General features: G+C 43.1%; 1 protein-coding gene across 2 annotated transcripts in view; it reads left to right on the top strand.

Moving 5' to 3' along the window:
- The first annotated feature begins 9,669 nt into the window (after nucleotides 1-9,669).
- The window catches only part of USP6NL (USP6 N-terminal like), a 159,671-nt gene continuing 147,336 nt past the window's right edge, over nucleotides 9,670-22,004 (top strand). The window contains exons 1-2 of one of the 2 annotated variants that reach the window (XM_075599472.1): nucleotides 9,670-9,934; nucleotides 13,359-13,406. Coding sequence is in view for 1 of the 2 variants with exons in the window: in XM_075599471.1 (XP_075455586.1) it covers nucleotides 9,931-9,934 (4 nt within the window). In the remaining variant the exon portion in view is untranslated. The remainder of the gene's footprint in view (nucleotides 9,935-13,358; nucleotides 13,407-22,004) is intronic. The other variant, XM_075599471.1, reaches the window with a different exon arrangement.

Genomic DNA, 22,004 nt, shown 5'->3' with positions numbered 1-22,004 from the left:
ACAAAAAGATGTGCTCACAATTTACTCTTTAGCCAGGACAGAATTGGATGATATCAAGACTGAGCTAGATACTGCAAAGGCTACTATTTCCGCCATGGATGAAAAGCAGAGCCAATGTGATAAAATGGTGGCTACGCTAAAGCGGAAGTATGAGGAGGCACTAAAGCTGATGACAGTCTTCCAGCAAGAGGTTCACACTCTTCATATAGAGCTGAATGCCTCACAACAGGAGGTCAACAGTGTCCGGATAGAAGTGGACGTATCTCAGAAAGAGGTTCAGACACTCCGCAGAGCACTTGATGCCTCACATCATGAGACCAACAGCTGCCGCACAGACCTGGAAGTTTCCAGAAAGGAACTACACAGTCTCATTGAGGAGCTGGACATTGCTAAAGAAACTATTGGTAATCTTGGTACAGATCTCAAAGTCTCTCAGAAGGAGCTTCAGACCCTCAACCTAGAGAAGGAAGTCTCATGCCAGGAGATTGTCATTCTCAAAGCAGATGTGCATAAATGGAAGGAGGACTGCAAAGAAGCCCTAAGAATACAGAGACTGAAAAAGGAGAAAATTCAAGATTAAAAAGAGAAAACTTAAAACTGAAAGAAGAAAATTTTCAGTTGACAGAAGAAGTCAAGGAAAAGTTTGAAGCAGAGCACCGACTGCAGAACCAACTGCAAGGTCTGCGTACACACCTCAAGAAGGCAGAGGAGAAGCAGTGAACGCTGCAGGATAACAATCTGCAGGCTGTTAAAGAAATTCAAGTGCTGCAGGAACGTCTGATGACCCAGTATGTCCCCGCAAAGCAGCATGAGAAACTGAAGGCTACCCTGAGCATCACCAAAGCAACGCTAAAAGCCAAGCTTAGAACCCAGGTGACGCGGCACAAAAGGAAGCACAAGAAGGTCCAGAAACTGAAACAAGTAACTGTGGCCCAAGCAAAGAAGTTCATAGTGCTTCACAATGCAATAAAAATGTGGAGGCAAGCTCAGAGAAAGCAAAGCATGCAGATAAATTCCCTGAGAAGAGACTTGCAAGACGCACTCAAAAAACAGGGATCTCTCGCGGATGAGATTACAGTCCTACAAGGACAAGTATTGACCCTGACTAAGCGTCAGTATCCCACAGCCTCAAAAACCCATGAAGACAAGGGTACAGTGAGAGCTGGGAATACCGCTCATCTGAAAGACAAGGTTGCAAAATTTGAACCACCTAAACAAGCACTAGCAAAACCTTTAGCCACCCAGCAGGCAACAAAAGAAGGTACACGTGCTGAATTAAAACCAGAAGAATCCTTAACTGATGAAGCTGAAAACATGGGACATTCTCTGGAAGTGGGTGTGGAATTGCAACTTAATCTAAAATGGGCTGAACTAGCAACCCCATTGAGTGGGAAAAGGGCTGTTTTTAAACGCTCTGCAACTGCTGCCATACAGCATGCCTACAATAAGATGAGCAGCCGACGCGAGGGAAATGTCATAACCGCGCACGTAGAAAAAAGACTATACTTGGAGAAAGTCCTCCTCAAGCGACTGAGGGGTGCTGATCTCAAACACCTTCAGGAGGAGACACGAATAAACTGGAGAAAGGGCTCCAATCCCAACAGGACTGAGGGTTCTCTTCCTCCATCCACTCTCATTCAAGTCACTTAGATATCTAGAATGAGAGTGGAAGGATGGGCTTTGGCCGTGGCAAGCCCGAGCTTCCCACAAACAGGGGAGGTATGTAACAGGGGAGTAATCCCTGTTCAAGTAATGTGCCTTTAATCTAGCAGTGTGGTGGTTAACTGCGGGTAGTCAATTAATAAACACCACCTGCCTGATCTAGATTGCTTACAAAAGCCTGTCTGTTGAGACAGGAAGGGACTCCTTAGCTCTGACTGAGAGCTGACCTTTGGAGATACAGAGAAATGTTCTTGAGACTCCCAGGAGAGACTGACCAAGAGAACACACATCTCTGGAGCTGACCGGTCTTGAGCTCTGCCCAGCATAGCTGATTGCAAGACACCAAATAAGACTTCTAAACCTGGATGCTGATATTTTCTGTGCACGCACGGGTGCGGTTCCAGGAGAGCAGAGAAGCTTACTCTACAGCAAGAAACAGATAAGACTTTCATAATTAAGAGACTGCTTATATCTGCTTATTTCATGCTATATGTTTGGGGCTGGGAGAAATGCTTAACTAACGGAGATGTGAATTCATTGCATAGGATTTCACTAGAAATATTCCCAAGTGAATAGAAGCTTTGTTCCCCCCCCTGTGTTTGGATGATTTCCTGATGAAAAGGAAAAGGCACAATAAAGCCTTATTATAATTTCACCTTATAAAAGCCACCAATTGTGTACCTCTGTGAACGTCCGTCTACACTGACCAAATATAAAGTCCACTACGGCTGGGATGAGATCCAAGGCAGATTCTTCAATGAAGTCTCATAGAATGACAAACAGACAAATAAGACAACGACAAAAAAGAAAAAAAGAGAAAAAGATCATAGTGCAACTAAAAACAACTTAAACAAAAAATCACTGATAAGGTTGACAAGAGAATGATTACAAATTTAATGCAAATGAATTGAAAAATATATAAAAACAACAAACACTTGAATGTTGGGCTAGAGACACTTATATAGCGATGACATCTGGTAGGGATAAAATTGAAACCCTACTTACAGCAAAGCTGATGATAATAAGCCCGTAGCACAATGTCCTTGTCTGGAACCGAAGCCTGGTAAGAAGATGTCACAACTCTGCCTCTAGAGATCCACGATGCCAGAAACTGCCGCTGCTAACACACTCACAGATGTACTGGTGTGTGGGGGGTGAAGCAGGTGAAGACCTGAATCCAGTGCTGCCGAGGGATTCGCCGAGGTGATACACGCAGACCAAGAGGTCTCGCGATAACTCGGTGACGTCACCACTTAGCGCAGAAGCAGGGGAAGTACCGGACGAATACCGGGGAGCTCAGAGAGCTCGGGCTGGGATGGGAAAGGACAAAAGGGCTACCGGGGGAGAATGTCAAAGTCTCTGCCAGTAAAAACCACCCTACGCGTTTCGTGATGTCAGTCACTTCGTCAGGGGCATGATGGGAGTGTAAAGTGCCAGCATATTTATACTAAAGCACTAATTGACACATTAGCATAAAACAAAGGCATAAAGTGCAACCATAGACAAGTCAACTCATAACAGTGATAACATTAAATATAAATGAACAAAATATGATAACATACATATAAAATAACAATAACAGAAATGCAGAAAAAGGAACTAAAGGAAAATAAAATCAAAGCATAAAAAACCTACTCTTAAAGACACAGTGTAAGAGAAAATGACATATTAAAAAGACATTAAAAAAGACCCCAAAGTATTTAAACTGCCAGCACCAAGGGACAACAAACAGCAATGGAAAAGTTTGTACACATAGCGCAAATCAAAGGACACATAGTAATAAATTACTTCACCAAAAAGGCAGATAAGTCGAATTCAATATTCAGATCGTTGGGAGATAATGTTTTAAGTTCATATATCCAATATGACTCACGTTTACTAATGCCATTCATTTTATCTCCCCCTCTCCAATTGCTAGGGTATCTTTCAATAGCCTGGCATTTAAGGCCAATGGGGTTTTGTTGGTGATGGGTCAAGAAATGATGAGATACACTATGTGTGGTTAGTTCTTTTTTAATATTATATATGTGTTCATATATACGTCTTTGGTAAGCCCTCCCCGTGCGGCCAACATATTGTAACCCGCAGGGGCACTGTAATAAATAAATAACGTATACAGAATGACAGTCGATGTGTGAGCGAATATTATATATTTGACCGGTAACATTGGAGCTAAAAGTGGAATGATTAAAACTGTACTTGCAGGCTGTACAATTAGTGCAAGCAAAAAAACCTTTTGGATGCAGTTCCACATCGGATGTCTTAGTTAATGAAGGGCAAGTAGGGGCCAACCTAGATTGCAGATTAGGGGCCTTCCTAAAGACAATAGAAGGTTTAGAGGGAAGAATTTGGGCCAGGGAAGGGTCTCTCAAAAGAATGGTGTTACGCTGTGCTCACCACGGACAAGGAGGGACCCCGAAACTGAGGTGAGATGGGTAACAAACTGCACCCACAGTTATGGGGACACGCCTGGAAAGTGGAAAATAGGCGTCTGGAACCGTCTGGGAGTATAAGATAAAGTAAGATACTCGCCAGACGAGAAGGGAGATTCCAGAAGATAGGTGGTACCGAGAGCCTGGGGTCCAGAGCCGGGAGGTAGGTCGGAATCCGCAAACCGAGGTGAAGGGGTCAGGGAGTCCAGGAGGTCAGGATACAAACCAAGGGTAGAAGACCAGAGCAGATCCACAGCCAGGCCGGTTCGGTACGCAAGGGATCACTAAGGAGACAAAGAGACAGGAACTGAGACAGGAACTGAGGCAGGCACGACCGTGGTTAACACAGGTCATACAAAGCTATGCTCAGCCAAAGAATGAATGGCTGAGCAAGGTATAAGTAGGAGGAAGGACCAATAGGGAGAGGGGGAGTAACGAGGGAGCGGCCCCAGGGAAGATAGGGATTGGTAGGGAGACTTACCACAGCTGTACTAGATGTGCAGCTTGTGAGCGGTGCACGCGCATTAGGCATGCGCGAGATTAGCCGCCGCTAATGTAACATCCCTCTACACAGTGATTGACCATACTCTTGGCTGTCAGGCCATACGCCGCACGCTAGATATGGACACTAGTATGTCATCAGTTTTAAAAGATTTTATTATAGATTCTATTCATTTTATTCTTACTCATAATTATTTTTCGTTTAATTCTAAGTTTTATTTGCAGGTATGTGGCACGGCCATGGGAACCAGGTTTGCACCAAGTTATGCCAACTTATTTATGGGACTGTGGGAGGAGAGTTGCATTTGGAATAACTGCCCTCTTGGTGCGAGCCTGGCGCTCTGGCTTCGCTACATAGATGATATTTTGTTTGTGTGGAATGGCAGTATTGATTCATTAAATCTCTTTATTTCATATCTCAACAACAATCAGTTAATTCTTAATTTCACATGTCATTTTGATCCTAGTTCAATTGATTTTTTAGATCTGAATATCAGTTCTGTAGATAACTGTATAAATACAAAAACGTATTTTAAATCTGTGCAGGCGAACAATTATGTGATGGCGAATAGTCAGCACAATCCCCAATGGTTGCATAATATCCCCAAGGGCCAGTTCATTCGCTTGAGGCGCAATTGCTCAAATGATGAGGTCTTTGCGTCTCAGGCGAATGAACTAAAAAATAAATTTTTGGATAGACAAATCCTGAAGGGTTGCTTTCTCGGACCCTGTTACAGCTACATGACATTGAGAGGGCTGGCCTTCTTGAATATAAGAAGGATAAGGTTGACTCTAATCAGAAAAATATGGTGTCTTTTATAACGCAGTATAATTCTATGGCACCTGACATCAGACGGGTTCTGCACAAACATTGGCCCATTCTTTTGAGAGACCCTTCCCTGGCCCAAATTCTTCCGTCTAAACCTTCTATTGTCTTTAGGAAGTCCCCTAATCTGCAATCTAGGTTGGCCCCTACTTGTCCTTCATTAACTAAGACATCCGATGTGGAACTGCATCCAAAAGGTTTTTTTGCTTGCACTAATTGTACAGCCTGCAAGTACAGTTTTAATCATACCACTTTTAGCTCCAATGTTACCGGTCAAATATATAATATTCGCTCACACATCGACTGTCATTCTGTATACGTTATTTATTTATTACAGTGCCCCTGCGGGTTACAATATGTTGGCCGCACGGGGAGGGCTTACTAAAGACGTATATATGAACACATATAATATTAGAAAAGGACTAGCCACACATAGTGTATCTCATCATTTCTTGACCCGTCACCAACAAAACCCCATTGGCCTTAAATGCCAGGCTATTGAAAGATACCCTGGCAATTGGAGAGGGGGAGATAAAATGAATGGCATTAGTAAACGTGAGTCATATTGGATATATGAACTTAAAACATTCTCCCAACGGTCTGAATATTGAATTCGACTTATCTGCCTTTTTGGTGAAGTAATTTATTACTATGTGTCCTTTGATTTGCGCTATGTGTACAAACTTTTCCATTGCTGTTTGTTGTCCCTTGGTGCTGGCAGTTTAAATACTTTGGGGTCTTTTTTAATGTCTTTTTAATATATGTAATTTTCTCTTACACTGTGTCTTTAAGAGTCGTTTTTTATGCTTTGATTTTATTTTCCTTTTGTTCCTTTTTCTGCATTTCTGTTATTGTTATTTTTATATGTATGTTATCATATTTTGTTCATTTATATTTAATGTTATCACTGTTATGAGTTGACTTGTCTATGGTTGCACTTTATGCCTTTGTTTTATGCTAATGTGTCAATTAGTGCTTTAGTATAAATATGCTGGCACTTTACACTCCCATCATGTCCCTGACGAAGTGACTGACATCACGAAACGCGTAGGGTGGTTTTTACTGGCAGAGACTTTGACATTCTCCCCCGGTAGCCCTTTTGTCCTCTCCAAACCCAGCCCGAGCTCTCTGAGCTCCCCGGTATTCGTCCGGTACTTCCCCTGCTTCTGCGCTAATCGGTGACGTCACCGAGTTATCGCGAGACCTCTTGGTCTGCGTGTATCACCTCGGCGAATCCCTCGGCAGCACTGGGTTCAGGTCTTCACCTGCTTCACCCCCCACACACCAGTACATCTGTGAGTGTGTTAGCAGCGGCAGTTTCTGGCATTGTGGATCTCTAGAGGCAGAGTTGTGACATCTTCTTACCAGGCTTCGGTTCCAGACAAGGACATTGTGCTACGGGCTTATTATCATCAGCTTTGCTGTAAGTAGGGTTTCAATTTTATCCCTACCAGATGTCATCGCTATATAAGTGTCTCTAGCCCAACATTCAAGTGTTTGTTGTTTTTATATATTTTTCAATTCATTTGCATTAAATTTGTAATCATTCTCTTGTCAACCTTATCAGTGATTTTTTGTTTAAGTTGTTTTTAGTTGCACTATGATCTTTTTCTCTTTTTTTCTTTTTTGTCGTTGTCTTATTTGTCTGTTTGTCGTTCTATGAGACTTCATTGAAGAATCTGCCTTGGATCTCATCCCAGCCGTATTGGACTTTATATTTGGTCAGGCTATATTTATATTTCATTTTGGAGGCGCCGGTTTATTTGTTTTTATTGTCTGTATTGGTTTGTGTGAACCTTTTTTTTTTCCTGGCAGCCCCCACTTTAACATTTAAAGTGTGTATATTTTATGTTAGTCACCTAAGTGTTACTATTTGTTATTTTTAGCATTAGCGCTGTTCCCACTGCCCTTCCCCTTTATCTGAGCATAGAACCTGTTGCTGTTCTTATCACTCTCTGCCTCTCTAGTCCTGTCTTGTTTTGCAGTCCTGTTCCTGTGTACCGACCCGGCTTCCTCCTCGACTACTCTGAACCTCTGGCACCCGACCTTGGCTATGGCATTGACCTCTCCGCTCTCTCCGCACCCGACTTTGGCTACGGCAATACGACCACTCCGCTCTCTCCACACCTGACCTTGGCTTACGGTAATACGACTACGTCCCCCTCTCTAACCCCGGACTCGGCTAACAGTACCTTCTACTATCCGTACCTCTCCTACCCCGGCCCGGATATCCAGACCAATCAACACTCAAAACGCGCCCTCGTGGCTGTCGGTGGCGTAACATCCATTCCCACCTCGGCACCGTGGTCCCGCCTAGTTTGTGGTGAGCACAGCATGACAATTTGAGCTCAAGAAGCCGGCGAGTCAACATCGTGGATTTAACATGGGGTTGAATTGACAGATGAAGATAAAGAAAAGAAAGTAATGGTCACAGATGAAGAAAGAAAGAGAAGAATTTTGTTCCCTGGTTCGGATCTTCACCGTGGATGGCGTAGGATTGTATTTTGTGACATCACCGGAGGAGAGATTGCTGATTCCCCGGGAATCACAGGGCCAACACTTCTAAAGGTAAGATAAATATTGAATATATATACTTTTATTTTTACAGGTTTTTTATGTTTTTAAATGCCCATTGCCGCCGTCACGTGCGCTTATAGTAGAAGCGACGCAACTGCTTGGTCGCGATCGCTGTAAGTCAAGTCAATCTGATTTTTCTAGCAACTGCAGCGTGACGTCACCGTCTCGTCGCTATCGCCAGCACTATAAGCACAGCCTTATTAGGCTGAGTCCCAATTGGCCGCTGCAGCGCGCGCTACGGTGTGCATGCCACACACCAGAGCACAGCCCTCTATGGGGCAGGCCCCAGTTGCAGTGTGTGCGCGCGCAAAGCGCGATGATGCGACCGCTGGCAGGGTAGACAATAATTTACCTTGTCTACGGGCAGCCAATGGAAAGGCAGATAGTGTAGAGCAATGCGGGTGCAGGTAGTGTAGACGAATGGCAGTCTGTGCTTTGTGCTGCTTTGACGTCATGGCCACGCCCCCCATCATGGCCGCGCCCCTGCGCATCCAATCGCTCCCTGTAGACACATCGCGGCTTTTTATCTGTGCATGCGCCGCCAGGTGCTCTGATGTGTGTGCAGCCGTGACCACTAGGGCCCGTAGCCTATGGGGCCTCTGAGTAGGAAAGTATTGGTCAATCAAATGTTTGCTTTAGCCTTATCCCACCCTGTCCTTATCAGAGAACCAATACAGATAACTGGAGGGGGGGACTCTGGTGGTAAAAGCACTTGCTGATCACACACAAGGGAATAACCAGAGGAAAGCAAATACGTCGCTGGAATTAGTTCACTTTGGCCCCAGGAGAAATCGCCCCTTCAAAGGAATCGGGGACCTCGATATATCATAATATAATATCATAACATGTGCTTGTACTTTGTGGAACGTCAACCCCACCCACTGTCATGTTAATGAGCCAAGAGGACACAAAGAGTTCACAGCTGCAACAGATTCAATCTCAACCACCTCAGTGTATGTCTGCGTTGCCCCAAAGGCGGACAGCCTTTAGCGCAGCCAAAGGGTGTGAGCCGTTCGCTGATGTTTGGTGATGTTAAAGCTGCTCTATTTCAATCTGAAACGCAGAAGCCCTTTATCCCCGGTACCAAATTTTCCAACTCTATCTGTCCATGAAATGTCTGTGAATTGACTGTTTATCCTCTGTTCTTTTAATGTAACCATGTATTGTTATAGCTCTGTGCCCAGGACATACTTGAAAACGAGAGGTAACTCTCAGTGTATCACTTCCTGGTAAAACATTTTGATAAAATAAATAAAAATAATGATTTCAGCTACTTCTTGCGCCTTTTCTGCTATGTTTTGGGGCCCGGTTTCTCTAGGTCAGTAATCTAGGCCTCTAGCTACTGGACAGATTAGCATGAATTGTAAACAGGAATAACACCACCCAGGCATTGGAGTGACTGTGTCATTGCTATTTATTGCTGTGAGATAATTGCACAGCCTCCCCTGTGTGACAAAGTGACAATGGGATTAGGCAGGGCCGGCTACAAATAGCCATGGCTGTCAAACTGGATCCAGCACTACGCTGACGTTACAGACTGGATGACATCACACTTCTAATCCTTTCCCCGCCCTGCGTCTGTGATTGACCTTGTGCCCCAGCCAATGGGATGAGCCGCCCGTCTGACAGGGAGAAAGGGGCGGTGCCTGGTGACGCGAGGAGGGGGCAGGCGGGGTCTGGTGACGTGGCTGGGCCGGAGGCGGGGTCTGGTGACGTGCCGGATCCGGTTGCTCCTGACAATGCGGAAGTTCTCTCCCTGCAGCGCCGGGCGGACCGGATCCGGAAGAGGCGGGGATACGGTGGGGATGTCCGGCGGCGGGGGCAGCGGAGAGCCCGGGAAGCCGGGACCCCGGCGGAGCTGAGACAGTACGGAGACAGGAGGGGACCAGCGGAGATCCCGGAGGGGGGAGGGAGGCTGCTCTGTCCCCAGTCATGTGTGAGTAACCGGGAGGAGGGGGCGGCTGTGCGAGCAGATTTATGTGTCTGTGTCAGTATGTCAATCTCTCTCCCCTCTGTGTCTGTGCCTCTCTCCCCTCTGTGTCTGTGCCTCTCTCCCCTCTGTGTCTGTGCCTCTCTCCCCTCTGTGTCTGTGCCTCTCTCCCCTCTGTGTCTGTGCCTCTCTCCCCTCTGTGTCTGTGCCTCTCTCCCCTCTGTGTCTGTGCCTCTCTCCCCTCTGTGTCTGTGCCTCTCTCCCCTCTGTGTCTGTGCCTCTCTCCCCTCTGTGCCTCTCTCCCCTCTGTGTCTGTGCCTCTCTCCCCTCTGTGTCTGTGCCTCTCTCCCCTCTGTGTCTGTGCCTCTCTCCCCTCTGTGTCTGTGCCTCTCTCCCCTCTGTGTCTGTGCCTCTCTCCCCTCTGTGTCTGTGCCTCTCTCCCCTCTGTGCCTCTCTCCCCTCTGTGCCTCTCTCCCCTCTGTGCCTCTCTCCTCGGTGTCTCTTACTCTGTGTGTGTGTCTCTCGTCTCTGTGTCTCTCGTCTCTGTGTCTCTCGTCTCTGTGTCTCTGTGTCTCTCGTCTCTGTGTCTCTCGTCTCTGTGTCTCTCGTCTCTGTGTCTCTGTCTGTCTCTCTCTTATGTGCCTGTCTCTCTCTTATGTGCCTGTCTCTCTCTTATGTGCCTGTCTCTCTCTTATGTGCCTGTCTCTCTCTTATGTGCCTGTCTCTCTCTTATGTGCCTGTCTCTCTCTTATGTGCCTGTCTCTCTTATGTGCCTGTCTCTCTCTCACTAAGGGGTTCATTACCCCAGGTTGGAGGGACCGCAGGGCGTTGTGGTGCCCCTTTCTTCCAGGGCATTATTATAAGTACCATAGGCAGGTGATGGAGTAATAATCTCACATGGTAGGATGCTGGGTTAAACCGCTGTAGTCTTTACTGCACCCTGAGTTATGGTGGTTAAATAATTGAGGCCTGTTATGTGGGGGTTACCATGGTAACATGCACTCTAGGATGTGTTGGTATCTGGTTATTGGTGATCGCCAGTATCCAATTGGACCAGGTCTCCCTCTTTGCAGGGAGAGTCACTACTTCCCGACCTCAGAGGGTCACTCACTACAGTCACTATTGTTTAAAGAAAACATATCAGTTTCGTCCTTATTTACCCACACTTGTAACAGTTGCGTATCAGAGCCTTCAATGATGAACGCAGCAGTAACCCAGACATTATAGTGATGGGTAATTTGTATTGCTTATTTAGTGATTACAATACCAATTTGTTTTTCCTACGACTGGTACATGAAGAGATCTGGTGACCTCATAGTTGGCTGGAAATGTTAACATATTCACTATGTAACTAATGCAGTTTATTTTATGTTGTAAACTTGGTGTGATATTGAATATTTATTTTAGGGGTAGGAAATTAGAAGTTACTTAAAGCTTGGCACGCAAATCATTAATGCCACATACCTGGACCTTGACACCTATGCTGATTGGGGTGAGTGTTACAAGCCCATTCAGTACTGGTGATGTTGGCTCCTTGGTACTTATATAATGTAATTACTGCGGCAAAGGGCCCTCTAAAGGGTAGTGTGCTGTTTTATCTAACAACTGAACTTTGAGGCAAAGGCACAGCAACAGTTCTGTTAATTCTACGTGAGACACCAGTCCGGAAACCACACTGGAACACCATAGTTTAATGTTAGTGTAAGGTTATATAAAAGCACTGCTTGTTGATTCTCTGCCCTTCCGAAAGGAGATCTTGGTCGCTGAGTTACTGAAAAGTGTTGCAGGCTCTCTGGGAGGGAATGTCTTAAAAATTAAAAGGGTGCTATCTTTTCTCACTCATCTGTTTGAATTATTATGGCATCCCTAATTTATTTCTGCAATACACTTTGTGGGTGCTTTTTCCCCCCCCTGGGATACAGTGCTCCTCTGGGATCTAGTTACTGCAGTTTTTCAGAAGTATCTGCATTTTATAAGGTTATTGCTGTTGGGTTCCATGACATAGTGGGAGGAGAAGCAGATTGTCTGGTTGTGTTGACATGGCTTTAAGCCTCTTCCCCTTATATTCATCTCCAGGCCCTGTTCTAAATTGTTATGAGGCTTACTGAATACTGACTGCAATTCAGAGTCATACTCTAACCTTGATACTTTTGTGGATGTATGGAGTGAAGGTTCCCTCTGCATGTCCAGCTACAGACCAGATAAGGCTAGTGTGCGCTTATAGAGCCGGCAACGGTGACGTCATGCTGCGGTCGCTGGAAAAATCAAATTGAGAGGACTTCCAGCGATCGCGACTAAGCCATCGCATTGCGCTTACTGTAAGTGCACTCGACGGCGGCAATGCATTAATTTTGACGCGACGTCGCTGTCGCCGGCACCATAAGCGTAGCCTAAGGAGGAGAATAATTCTGAACTCTTCTGACCTTGGTTTCTTTAAGATAATCAGATACTCATAAGTATTCTTTAGTTGTCCAACGGTACTGTTGTTTTCTTGACTATATAGTTAACAGTATTTGATTAGTTTGGCTTCCCACCTAAAACTATATGTTGTCTGTAGGGAAATACCCATCTGTACATTTTTGTATCTCAGAACTGCTGTAACAAAATAACACCACTTACCGTGCCATCAAATACTTACATGAGTGTTGTGACACTTTGTTTTAATTGATTTATTATATCATAAACTGTGGTTGTAAAGATGCATTAGTGTACAGTAACATAGTGTACAATCATAAGTAATAAATACTGCAGGAGGAGATCCCTTAGTTTAGATGTTGGGCAGTTGTTGGGAAATACCACAAGATCTTCACACACCCTCTTTTTATAATAGGGAGGCCCCTGCTTACCCTCACTGTACCCTACTGCAGTATGCCTTTCTACATTGGAGGAAAAGTACACTTTATCACTCTTACTCATTTTATTTAAGTGCACACCGGAAACAATTGGTTGCAAGACACCAGTAACTTACCAATGCATACAAATGGAATCGTTTTACTTTGGAGTATGTGGATCTGCAAAACCGCTTTAAAATTGCATTTCGTATCTGACTAGAAGGGGATTTTTAATGCTCTTTCCTTAAAATATATAATCTCCATTTTTTTTGCCCTCAGATTTCACTTGATATAAGTTAGTTTCTATGAATACTGCATTTTATAGATTTTATATCTTTTGTTGGCAGTTGTTTTGAGAAACTACCATTGTTGTAGCTAAATATATGCACAACCTTATAATACCTTGCACCGTGTCCACATTTATTTTATGTGGAGGTGAACAGTTCTTGGATGTCCTAGCGTCAGGCTGCAGTCTCCTTAGATTACACTGCATCAGAAATGCTCTCTATTTTTGTACTGTGCTTGCTGTATGTGCATAAAAGAAAAGGCTTCTCCATCCTCGTCCATAATGTTGTCCTGTAAATATCCCTCTCTTTCAGGGCTGGGGAATGGTTGGTGGTGACCCATACCTTTGCAATGTAATGAAGGTATAAGACGGCTACTTCAAACTGCACTCATTTCACTAATCGTTCTGTGTTGTGACGTGTTGTTGCTTTTTCTGCATCACTTGATATTATCACAGAAGCTATTTCTATGTGTGTTTTTACATAGTGACTGTCTCTCATGCTGTCTGTGGAAGTGTGTGTTCATTGACAATGAAGCATGATGAGGGCGTGCATTGAGCGCTGAGTGGGGATGATGCCATCCACAGCACAAGAGATGTTTTGTGTCCAGCTGGAAAGAGATTTATTGTGAAGTTGCCTTAACAGTAGGATTGCTGTATGCTATGTTATACTTAAATGTGAAATAACCATTTTCATGAAGACCTCCTGTGTAATTATCAGTTTTTGTGCTTTTAAATTAAAGCATGGAGCAGTGTAGTGCTGAAAGTGAGTCTGCTAAAATGATCTGTATTTAATGTCTCGAGTGCCCTTTATTTGCATGGCTGATATGCCAGCATCAGGAAAGAGCTTTTCATTCCGCATGTTTATTCAAATGTTTCCATTTTTTCATAGCATGGAATGATGAATGTTACCACTTCTCTTATTTTCATTGTATATTTCTATCCCCCAGTTTCAGCGGGACCTATAGGCCATTACTTTGCAGCGTGTTGGAAAAGGATCCAGTGGCCACGATACGTTAATTAGTAAAATCTTGGTGATTGATTCTTTAACATTACCCCCACCCCAATATTTCTTTATAGAAGTGCTTGTAAACAACGTGGTTTGGGGAGTTAGTTTAGTTACCCTATATTGTTAATCTTGGTATAAGTTCAGAAACCTCCATTTTTGTCATAGGGAACATATATAAATCCTGAATATATTTTTACTGGGTACGGGAAACAAGATAAAAAAAAACCCCTCTCGCCATAAAATGGAAATTAAAGCTTTCCACCCAGACATAGATAACTTATTCATGTTTTGATATATTTAATGCATCACTCACCAAGATTTAACACAGGAAGTCTCATCCACTTGAATAAATAATGTAATGATTGAATAATAGTCATGTAACCGTACATATTTGTTTAATACAAAGTAATACTACTAGGTCTTCATCTAAAAAGCAGACTCATGTACTCCTCTTCAACTCACCTACTTGTATGAATACAAAGGTTATGAACTGTAGGAAGATGCTGCCAAAAGTGAAGTTTGAAGGTTTTCAGTGGCCATCATTAAAGGCCTCATGGATCACTGGTTGCCCATAGTCCTCGGTGTGAAATCCCCTAATTTATCACGTATCACTGCTATTAGTTCACTCTGTTTTTCAAATATATATATTTTTTTATACTGGTAACTTTCTAGTAAATGTAAACTTATTTTTTAAATCAGCGGTGTCTCTTCTGCAGGCCTTGCTTTCCCATTTCAGCGATGCTTAATTAATACATTACGCTAAATTAAGTCTCTGTTTAATTCACCTGAATCTTGTAACAACGGTAAAATGTGTTCAATAATGCTCCAAAGCACTTTGGTCCAAAGTCACTAAAAGGTGCTAATCCTTGAATGGGACTTGAAATGTGTGTTGAGTTTAAGCACAATTTGGGAAGTTTAGACCTGTATGCATATATTTCAGGGCTGTCAAATATATAACAAAAACAAAGAACTGTTACTCAATCCTATATAAAGGTGATATTTAATACATTTCCTTGGTAATAACTATTTCAGGAAGAAAATAAGTCAAGGAAAATATTTTGACATGAAATAGACTTCTCATATCTGCTCTGAATGAACAAAATAATACCTGGGTTCAGTTGGTTAAAGAGGACTACCCTTTTTATAAAGTACCCAAAACAATTACAAACGTTTGGGAATTGCACCCCTGATTGAATGGTTTTATGATGTAGTTCCTGGACAATAAGCTTTTGTTCCAAATAAAGTGTTTTGTTTCCCCCCCCCCTCTCGTGCTTTTTCACTAAGCCCATTAAACTGAATTCCTATGTCCTTCTGGAGATATAGGAGGGGGGAGATACTATTCATTAAAGTAGTGGTGCTAAACTCCAGTCCTCAAACCCCCCCCAACCAGACACGTTTTTAGGATCTTCCAGCTTCAGCACAGGTGGCTCACTCGGTCCCAGCTTCAGCACAGGTGACTCAATCGGTCCCAGGTTCAGCACAAGCAGCTCAGATGTGCAGTCTTAGTTTGAGCACCTCTGCGGAAGCTGGAATATCATCAGACACTGACCTGGGTGGGTTGGTTGGGGGGGGGGGAGTTGTTGAGGCCTGGAGTTGAGCACCCCTGCATTAATGTATGATAGTGTCGATTGGGGACTACTGCACAGAAACTCCCATTGGCCTGAATGGGTGTTTCAGTTCAGTGGTGCATGATTGGCACCATCACTCTTCGACAAAATGCAAAGTCTTCAAAACAGGACGCACAGGATTCCCTGTATGTTTGTTAAATGTCTCTCTGCTGGTGATGCCCTCGTTATGCAAGCTAGTGATCCTCTGACTATCCCCATCTCTTTCTTGCAACCTTTGGATGTTTTGGTCCTGAATTTGTATTCCTCTTGTCTAGATGCATTTAATTAGTGAAACATTCTTGAAAGACATTAGCTCGTGCCTACACAAAATGATGTCGTACAAGATGGAAATACCGAACCTTCTGTTTGGGACACAAAACGATATACCCGTTTGCCAAAGCACTCGTGGCTAAGGTAAAGATGCGACACTGTTACAGGGATTACCAACTCCAGTGCTCGGTGGCTTCGACTGAGCCACCTGTGCTGAAGCAGGGATATTCTTTAAACGTGACTTGTTGGTGGCCCTTGAGGACTAGAGTTGAGAACACCCGCTCTATTGTGACACCACAATTTCATTTATACAAAATAAAGAATGCGCAAAGATGCTGGGATGGAAAAATAATGAAGCAGTATCTACGTTTGAGGTGGACACTTCGGCCACTGGGCAGGTCAGCCATGCATTGCATTAAGACAGACTGCAGACTCTCATAGAATAAAACAGAACTGTGCTGGGCAATTACAGCATCTGAGTCGCCAACATCTGTGCAGAACTTTGATGCAAAAGTTATGCAGCTTTTTTTTAAATTTTTTTTATTATTATTAAAAATTTGACCTTGGATAGTGAATGACTTAATTTATACTTCTAAACTTTAATAAAGACTTATTTTACACAGCAATTTCAAGAGTTTATTTTTCTGTCTTTTTAAACATTTACTGAGGTACTGCTAATAATAGTTTGGGGCTGCGCTAATTGTACTGTGTACTAATGTATACATACTGCCTTGAGAATGTATAAACAGATTTTAGTATCGACTCCTTTTGGCTAACTGCAGATCATTGCTTCTGGCAGTGATGTGGCCGAGTCAGAGACTTGCAGAAGGTTTGAAGGACATCACTTTGGGTATCACCATGAGCCGCTTGTTCACTTAAGAAGACGTTGAGGATTCATTTATGTGACATTTTTCTGTATTTTGATATTCATAAAAAAAATATATATCTTTAAACAAATTATACCTTCTGTTCTCATTCTCAATGACTCAGAATTGCTATACAAATTCAAAAGCCTAATACATCGTAAAGAGAGGTTTTCTTAGCTGGTGATTTTACTTGAAACCACAGTCCTTTTTAAAGGATTTGATGTGGGACATTTTTTTTTCTAGTCATCGGGCCAATGAATGCCCTGCAGGAAGGTGTGTGACCTGGTTCCGTGAATGTCCTACTTTGCCCAGTGCAGACTAGTCAGTGAATCTAATGTGAACAGGAGCAAAAGGTGGTTGGCCTGGTGGCAAGATGTCTATCTGACCAATCGGCTTTCTTCTTTCCGGTGGGCCTGATACAGTTTTCTGACTGTTCTCCGTGTGATAGTGAGTGACAACTGTCATGTGAGGAACTTTCTCAGAACATCTCTGCACAATCTTTCTGATTTTTGTAATTTCTCATCAAAGCAGCAATCACTTGCCCAATATGCATAACGGGCTTAGAGAACATAGTCTTTGTGTTGATTAAGTTTTCAGACCAACATTTTCATAAAACGAATGTAGAACTAGTTAAAACGTGTAGAGTAGCTCTTCTATCTGATTCGTATGAAAGCACCACTTTGAAGCTGCTGGTTGGGTGACAAACTGGACTTGAGAGGGAGTGGCTCAGTGAGTAAAGATGCTGACTGACACTGAGATTGTTGCAGGAGGAACCTGGTTCAATTCCCCGTGTCGGCTCCTGTGACCTTGTGACCAAGGTGACCTTGTGACCTTGGGCAAGTCACTTTATCTCCCTGTGCCTCCGGCACAAAAAACATAGATTGTAAGCTCCACGAGGGGAGGGACCCGTGCCTGCAAAATGTCTCTGTAAAGCGCTACGTAAAACTAGCAGCGCTATACAAGAACATGCTATAATAATAATAATAATAATCTGTTCCTTTCCAGGCAAATCAAAGCCCTGAAGGACATGGTTACACGGGTACTTTCCTCCCCAAATGAGTTTAATGAGGATTAGTGTTTGCCACCGACATTCACACTGGGGAGTGTTCACAACACATTCCTTGTTGTTTTGCCAGCTCGAGTATTTCTTCCAGACAAACACTTGCTTGTGTAGCTGCGAAACCCAGGACCTGCTTGTTCATTGAAGACACTTAAGATTAATCTTATGTGAAAGTTGCATACAATATATAGTGAAAGCGTCTGTGCTGTGGAACGGTTGTAGACACGCCTAAGTACTTTACGTCTGTTAAGAGGAGCTACAACATTTCGAATAAAATAATTTTACGTAACAGTTAATGTTTCTTTTTAACCGAAGCATAAATAGATTGGTCTCATTAGGTTTATTCATGGTGTACTTTGCATTTTGCTGTGAATAATTGAAACAGGAAGCAACTATTAAAACAATGTGAGTTATCCTAATAAAATCATATATGGTCGCTTTTACATTCAAAACAATGCAATTTTTTTTTTTTTTTTTACAATTGGCAAATCTTGTTTTGGCCATTAGAATCGGATCCCTTGACTATACATTTACACATTGCAATACTTTATCCAGGGAGAAATCTGATTGCCATTATTTGGCAATGGAAGGAATTTAATTTCCCCCTTATTAGACAGCATTATATGATGTATGAATGGAGTTTTTTGTTTGCCTTCCTCTGGATAAAAATACTGTAAATACAAATGTAGGATAAAGTATCTGTCGTTTTAGCATAGGTTGGACTTGTGTTTCTTTTCAACCTCATACTATGTAACTATGTAATGATGTTTAATGCTGTTTTTGTTCTTGGTCTGAGAATTGTAAAAACATCTAGAATTGTATATAATGTTAGACTTTGAGGCAGTCTGGTTGCCAGGGACTTTCTAGTTCCGTGGCTGTGTGTAATCTGCCTAGTAAATGACGAGTCTTGTAAACATGCGTTGGCTGTGACACAAAACCCACACCTTTCCTGACTAACCTGGTGAGACGGAAGTATACCACTATATATCTTCTGGCAAGGCGTCTGGAAGCTCCTCGTTTATTTCTGTGTACAGATAATACTACTACTAAATACTACAGAGGTGTCCTTTTATGAATGTGCTTTATTTGTGGACACACCTTTTTAATTTTTCATTTAATATAACCTATTGTTTGAAACAGCATTGCAAATGAAGGACAGTTGTTCAAAAGTACCTGGCTGGTCTTATTTTGAGCTCACGTATGTTTGTGTATTGTACCACCTGCACACTTGTTATGCGATTTCTTTATCTCCTGCCTATTCATGTGACTGCATTTTAGTACTATTATACTCAACCAGTTAAGACTTCTTGCACAGGGTTGCGCAAACTGTGGGGCGTGGGATTTTCAGGGGGGCACTGTGTTTGCAGAGGCCCCGAGCTCTTCCCACAATATTTCATTTAAATGCCCGGGGATGCGTGAGGCCTCTAACTCCCTCTTACCTGATCTTAGCCGGCTCTTCGGGAATGCTTCGCTATGACAATGCAGCATCAAATGGCAACATGGCGGCGTGACATCACATGACGCTGCGGAAGCCAGAGAGCTGGGAAGGGGGGAGCAGATGGGGGCACAAACAGAAAAGTTTGTGCACCCCTGTTCTGGCGTATAGGTTACATTGATAATATCCTGGGACATATAATTCTGATCGCCTATGGCTAGGTGCTCAACTCCATTCCTTAAGACCCCCCCCCCCCCCCAACTGGTCTGGTTTTAAGGCTATCCTAGCTTCTACCCAAGTAGCTTAGTCAAAGACTGAACCACTGATTGAGCCACCTGTGCTGAAGCAAGGACTGATTGAGCCACCTGTGCTGACGCTGGTATATCCTTAAAACTTGACCTGTTAGGAGTCTTGGGGATTGGAGTTGGCTATCTCTGCCTTAGGCCTTTATTCAATGTGCTTCTCCATGTCAGGAATGCCTCTCGTTTTCATTCAATTTAACATTGTTTATATTCTCCCCTGACATGGAAAAACAGCTTCACGTCATATTGAATAAGGGCTTTATTGGTGTTTGTTTGCTCAAAATTTTATACTGCAATCTGGGATGGAGAAAGGAAATATGTATACATCTAATTATATTAATTGGACAATTGAGATTTAACCCATGAAATCTATGGTTGCCATACACTTGTGTTCATACTAAGTGAGGCTGTGCTTGTAATTATGATCTATTTGAAAGGACTTTCCTCTCTTTGCATATCTTGGGTACAAAGCATCAATTTAAGGGGAATTTCTACAAAAACGTAATGTTGTGCTGTGACGGTGAAGAGGTAACCAGGCTCACTAATAAAGGTTAAGCCCATTTGGTTACTGCTGATCCATGTTTTGGGGTTCAGGAGTGTCAGCTCTTGGACCCAACTGTTGTAAAAGGATTACCTGTAATTATGTGACTCACCACTAGGGGTTCCCTGCTTCAGCACAGCCAGAAAGGTAAATGGTGCAAAGGGAGGTGCCAGGGGTGCCACATTGCACCTGCCCCTGGGTTTATTCAGATTTCTAGGTAACCTTGTTTTGATAATGGTTGTTGCAGATTGGTTACTGAGAATTTTCTCACACTCCTGATAGGGAGATAGAATTCTGTGAATGAAAGCGAGAGGTTTTAAAAACTCCCAAGTTATAAAATTCTCCAAAGTTTAAAGATTCTCCAGATTCAAATTTTCCAGCAAAAAAGGGCTGCTTCCGCTACAGCTGGCCTGGAATTTTCTATCCTGTTTTTGCAACTGCTATTCGGGGAAAATCCTTAATTAAGGATTCCCTGCACCTAGGAAAGTTAGGTTGTTACCCCAGTTCCCAAGTGTGTGTGTCTTTTTGTCTGTATTTTGTGTATCGTTGTGTGTATGCCTATTGTAAGGGAATAAACGACAATTTATTTCATTATCTTGTTTTGCTGAATGTATGATCCAGATAAAAAGGTGTAACTGGCCTCGTCTCCCATGACATCTGCTTACACTTAACACATACAGGTCCCCTAGTATCTGATATCACGGGTGAGGAGAGGTGCATATTGGTAATCTATTTTGATTAAATATTTTGAAAATTCATTGACCTTTTATCCATGCTATTTAGCATGCTATACATGCAGAGATAAGCAGAAATGGTTCGGGTTTCAACTGAGCTGTCTGGCCTACTTTCAACATTGCCCTATGTGGTGGGATCCTGTCCAGAGCAACCCAGCCAGTCCATGATGGGGCGATGCAGAGTTAAAAAAGGTGTCTATGTAGCAAATGAGAAAATATGTGCAGCAGCAGAGGCAATAATATCATGTGTGTAAAAACATGTCACAACTACTGCTTGTGTTGATATAGTATGTAGAGTGGTACTAAAACTGTATGCATGCAAAGTTATATCGTAAGAATGTCATCAACTTCACATCTGTATAACTGAAGGAATATACAGGAATTCTTGTCTAAACAGACTGGCAGATCTAACTACAAGTAAGTTCTTACCTTAAATGGTTAGTGTTGCCATATACATTCATTGTTCATATTACTTCAGTTTCTATCTGAAGTCTAAGGCCAGGTCCATAGCGCCTTCTCCCGTGCGGAGGCGTGCGCGCCCGTGACATCACCCGCTTGAAGCGGGTGCGCTTTTTGGCCGTGGTACGCGCGCTGTTCGTGGGCATGTCTAGGGCCGTGCACTCATTGGGCGAACCGTTCACGTGACCGGCCTGTCACGCCAAGAAATCAGTTTGAACCGATTTCTTGCGCAACACGCGCCCCCTCCCGCTTCCGATCGCACGCCGCATGGACGCGAACACTGCCTTAAGACAGCCTGTTTGCTCAGCGTGCGGACGCACGGCCTGCGTTAGCATGGCCCCAGCTTAAGTAGGCACAGCAATGTACAGATACGAGGTTATATCATTTTAAGGAAATGACATTGTTCTGAAAACAAGCTTCACTTTCTCGTGTAACATTATTTTTTGTCATTATTGACGTGAGCCACTTGAAATTCAGTGCTTTAATACCTGCACTCTGGAGATATATCCGTTAAGTATTCCACACGGGATATTATTAAATGAAATAAGAGGTGGAAATGGCTGATCACAGTTGCATTTAATGGTATCTTGAATTTTTTTGAGCCTTGCTGATTTGATGATGTGACACAAATCTTCAGTGAAAAATGATGAGTTAAGAAGCAGACACAAGTATTTAGGAT

Source organism: Ascaphus truei, chromosome 5 (genome assembly GCF_040206685.1).
Source record: "Ascaphus truei isolate aAscTru1 chromosome 5, aAscTru1.hap1, whole genome shotgun sequence".
Classification (NCBI taxonomy): domain Eukaryota; kingdom Metazoa; phylum Chordata; class Amphibia; order Anura; family Ascaphidae; genus Ascaphus; species Ascaphus truei.
The sequence above is the reverse complement of the archived record's forward strand: the minus strand, read 5'-3'. Positions and strand labels throughout refer to the sequence as shown.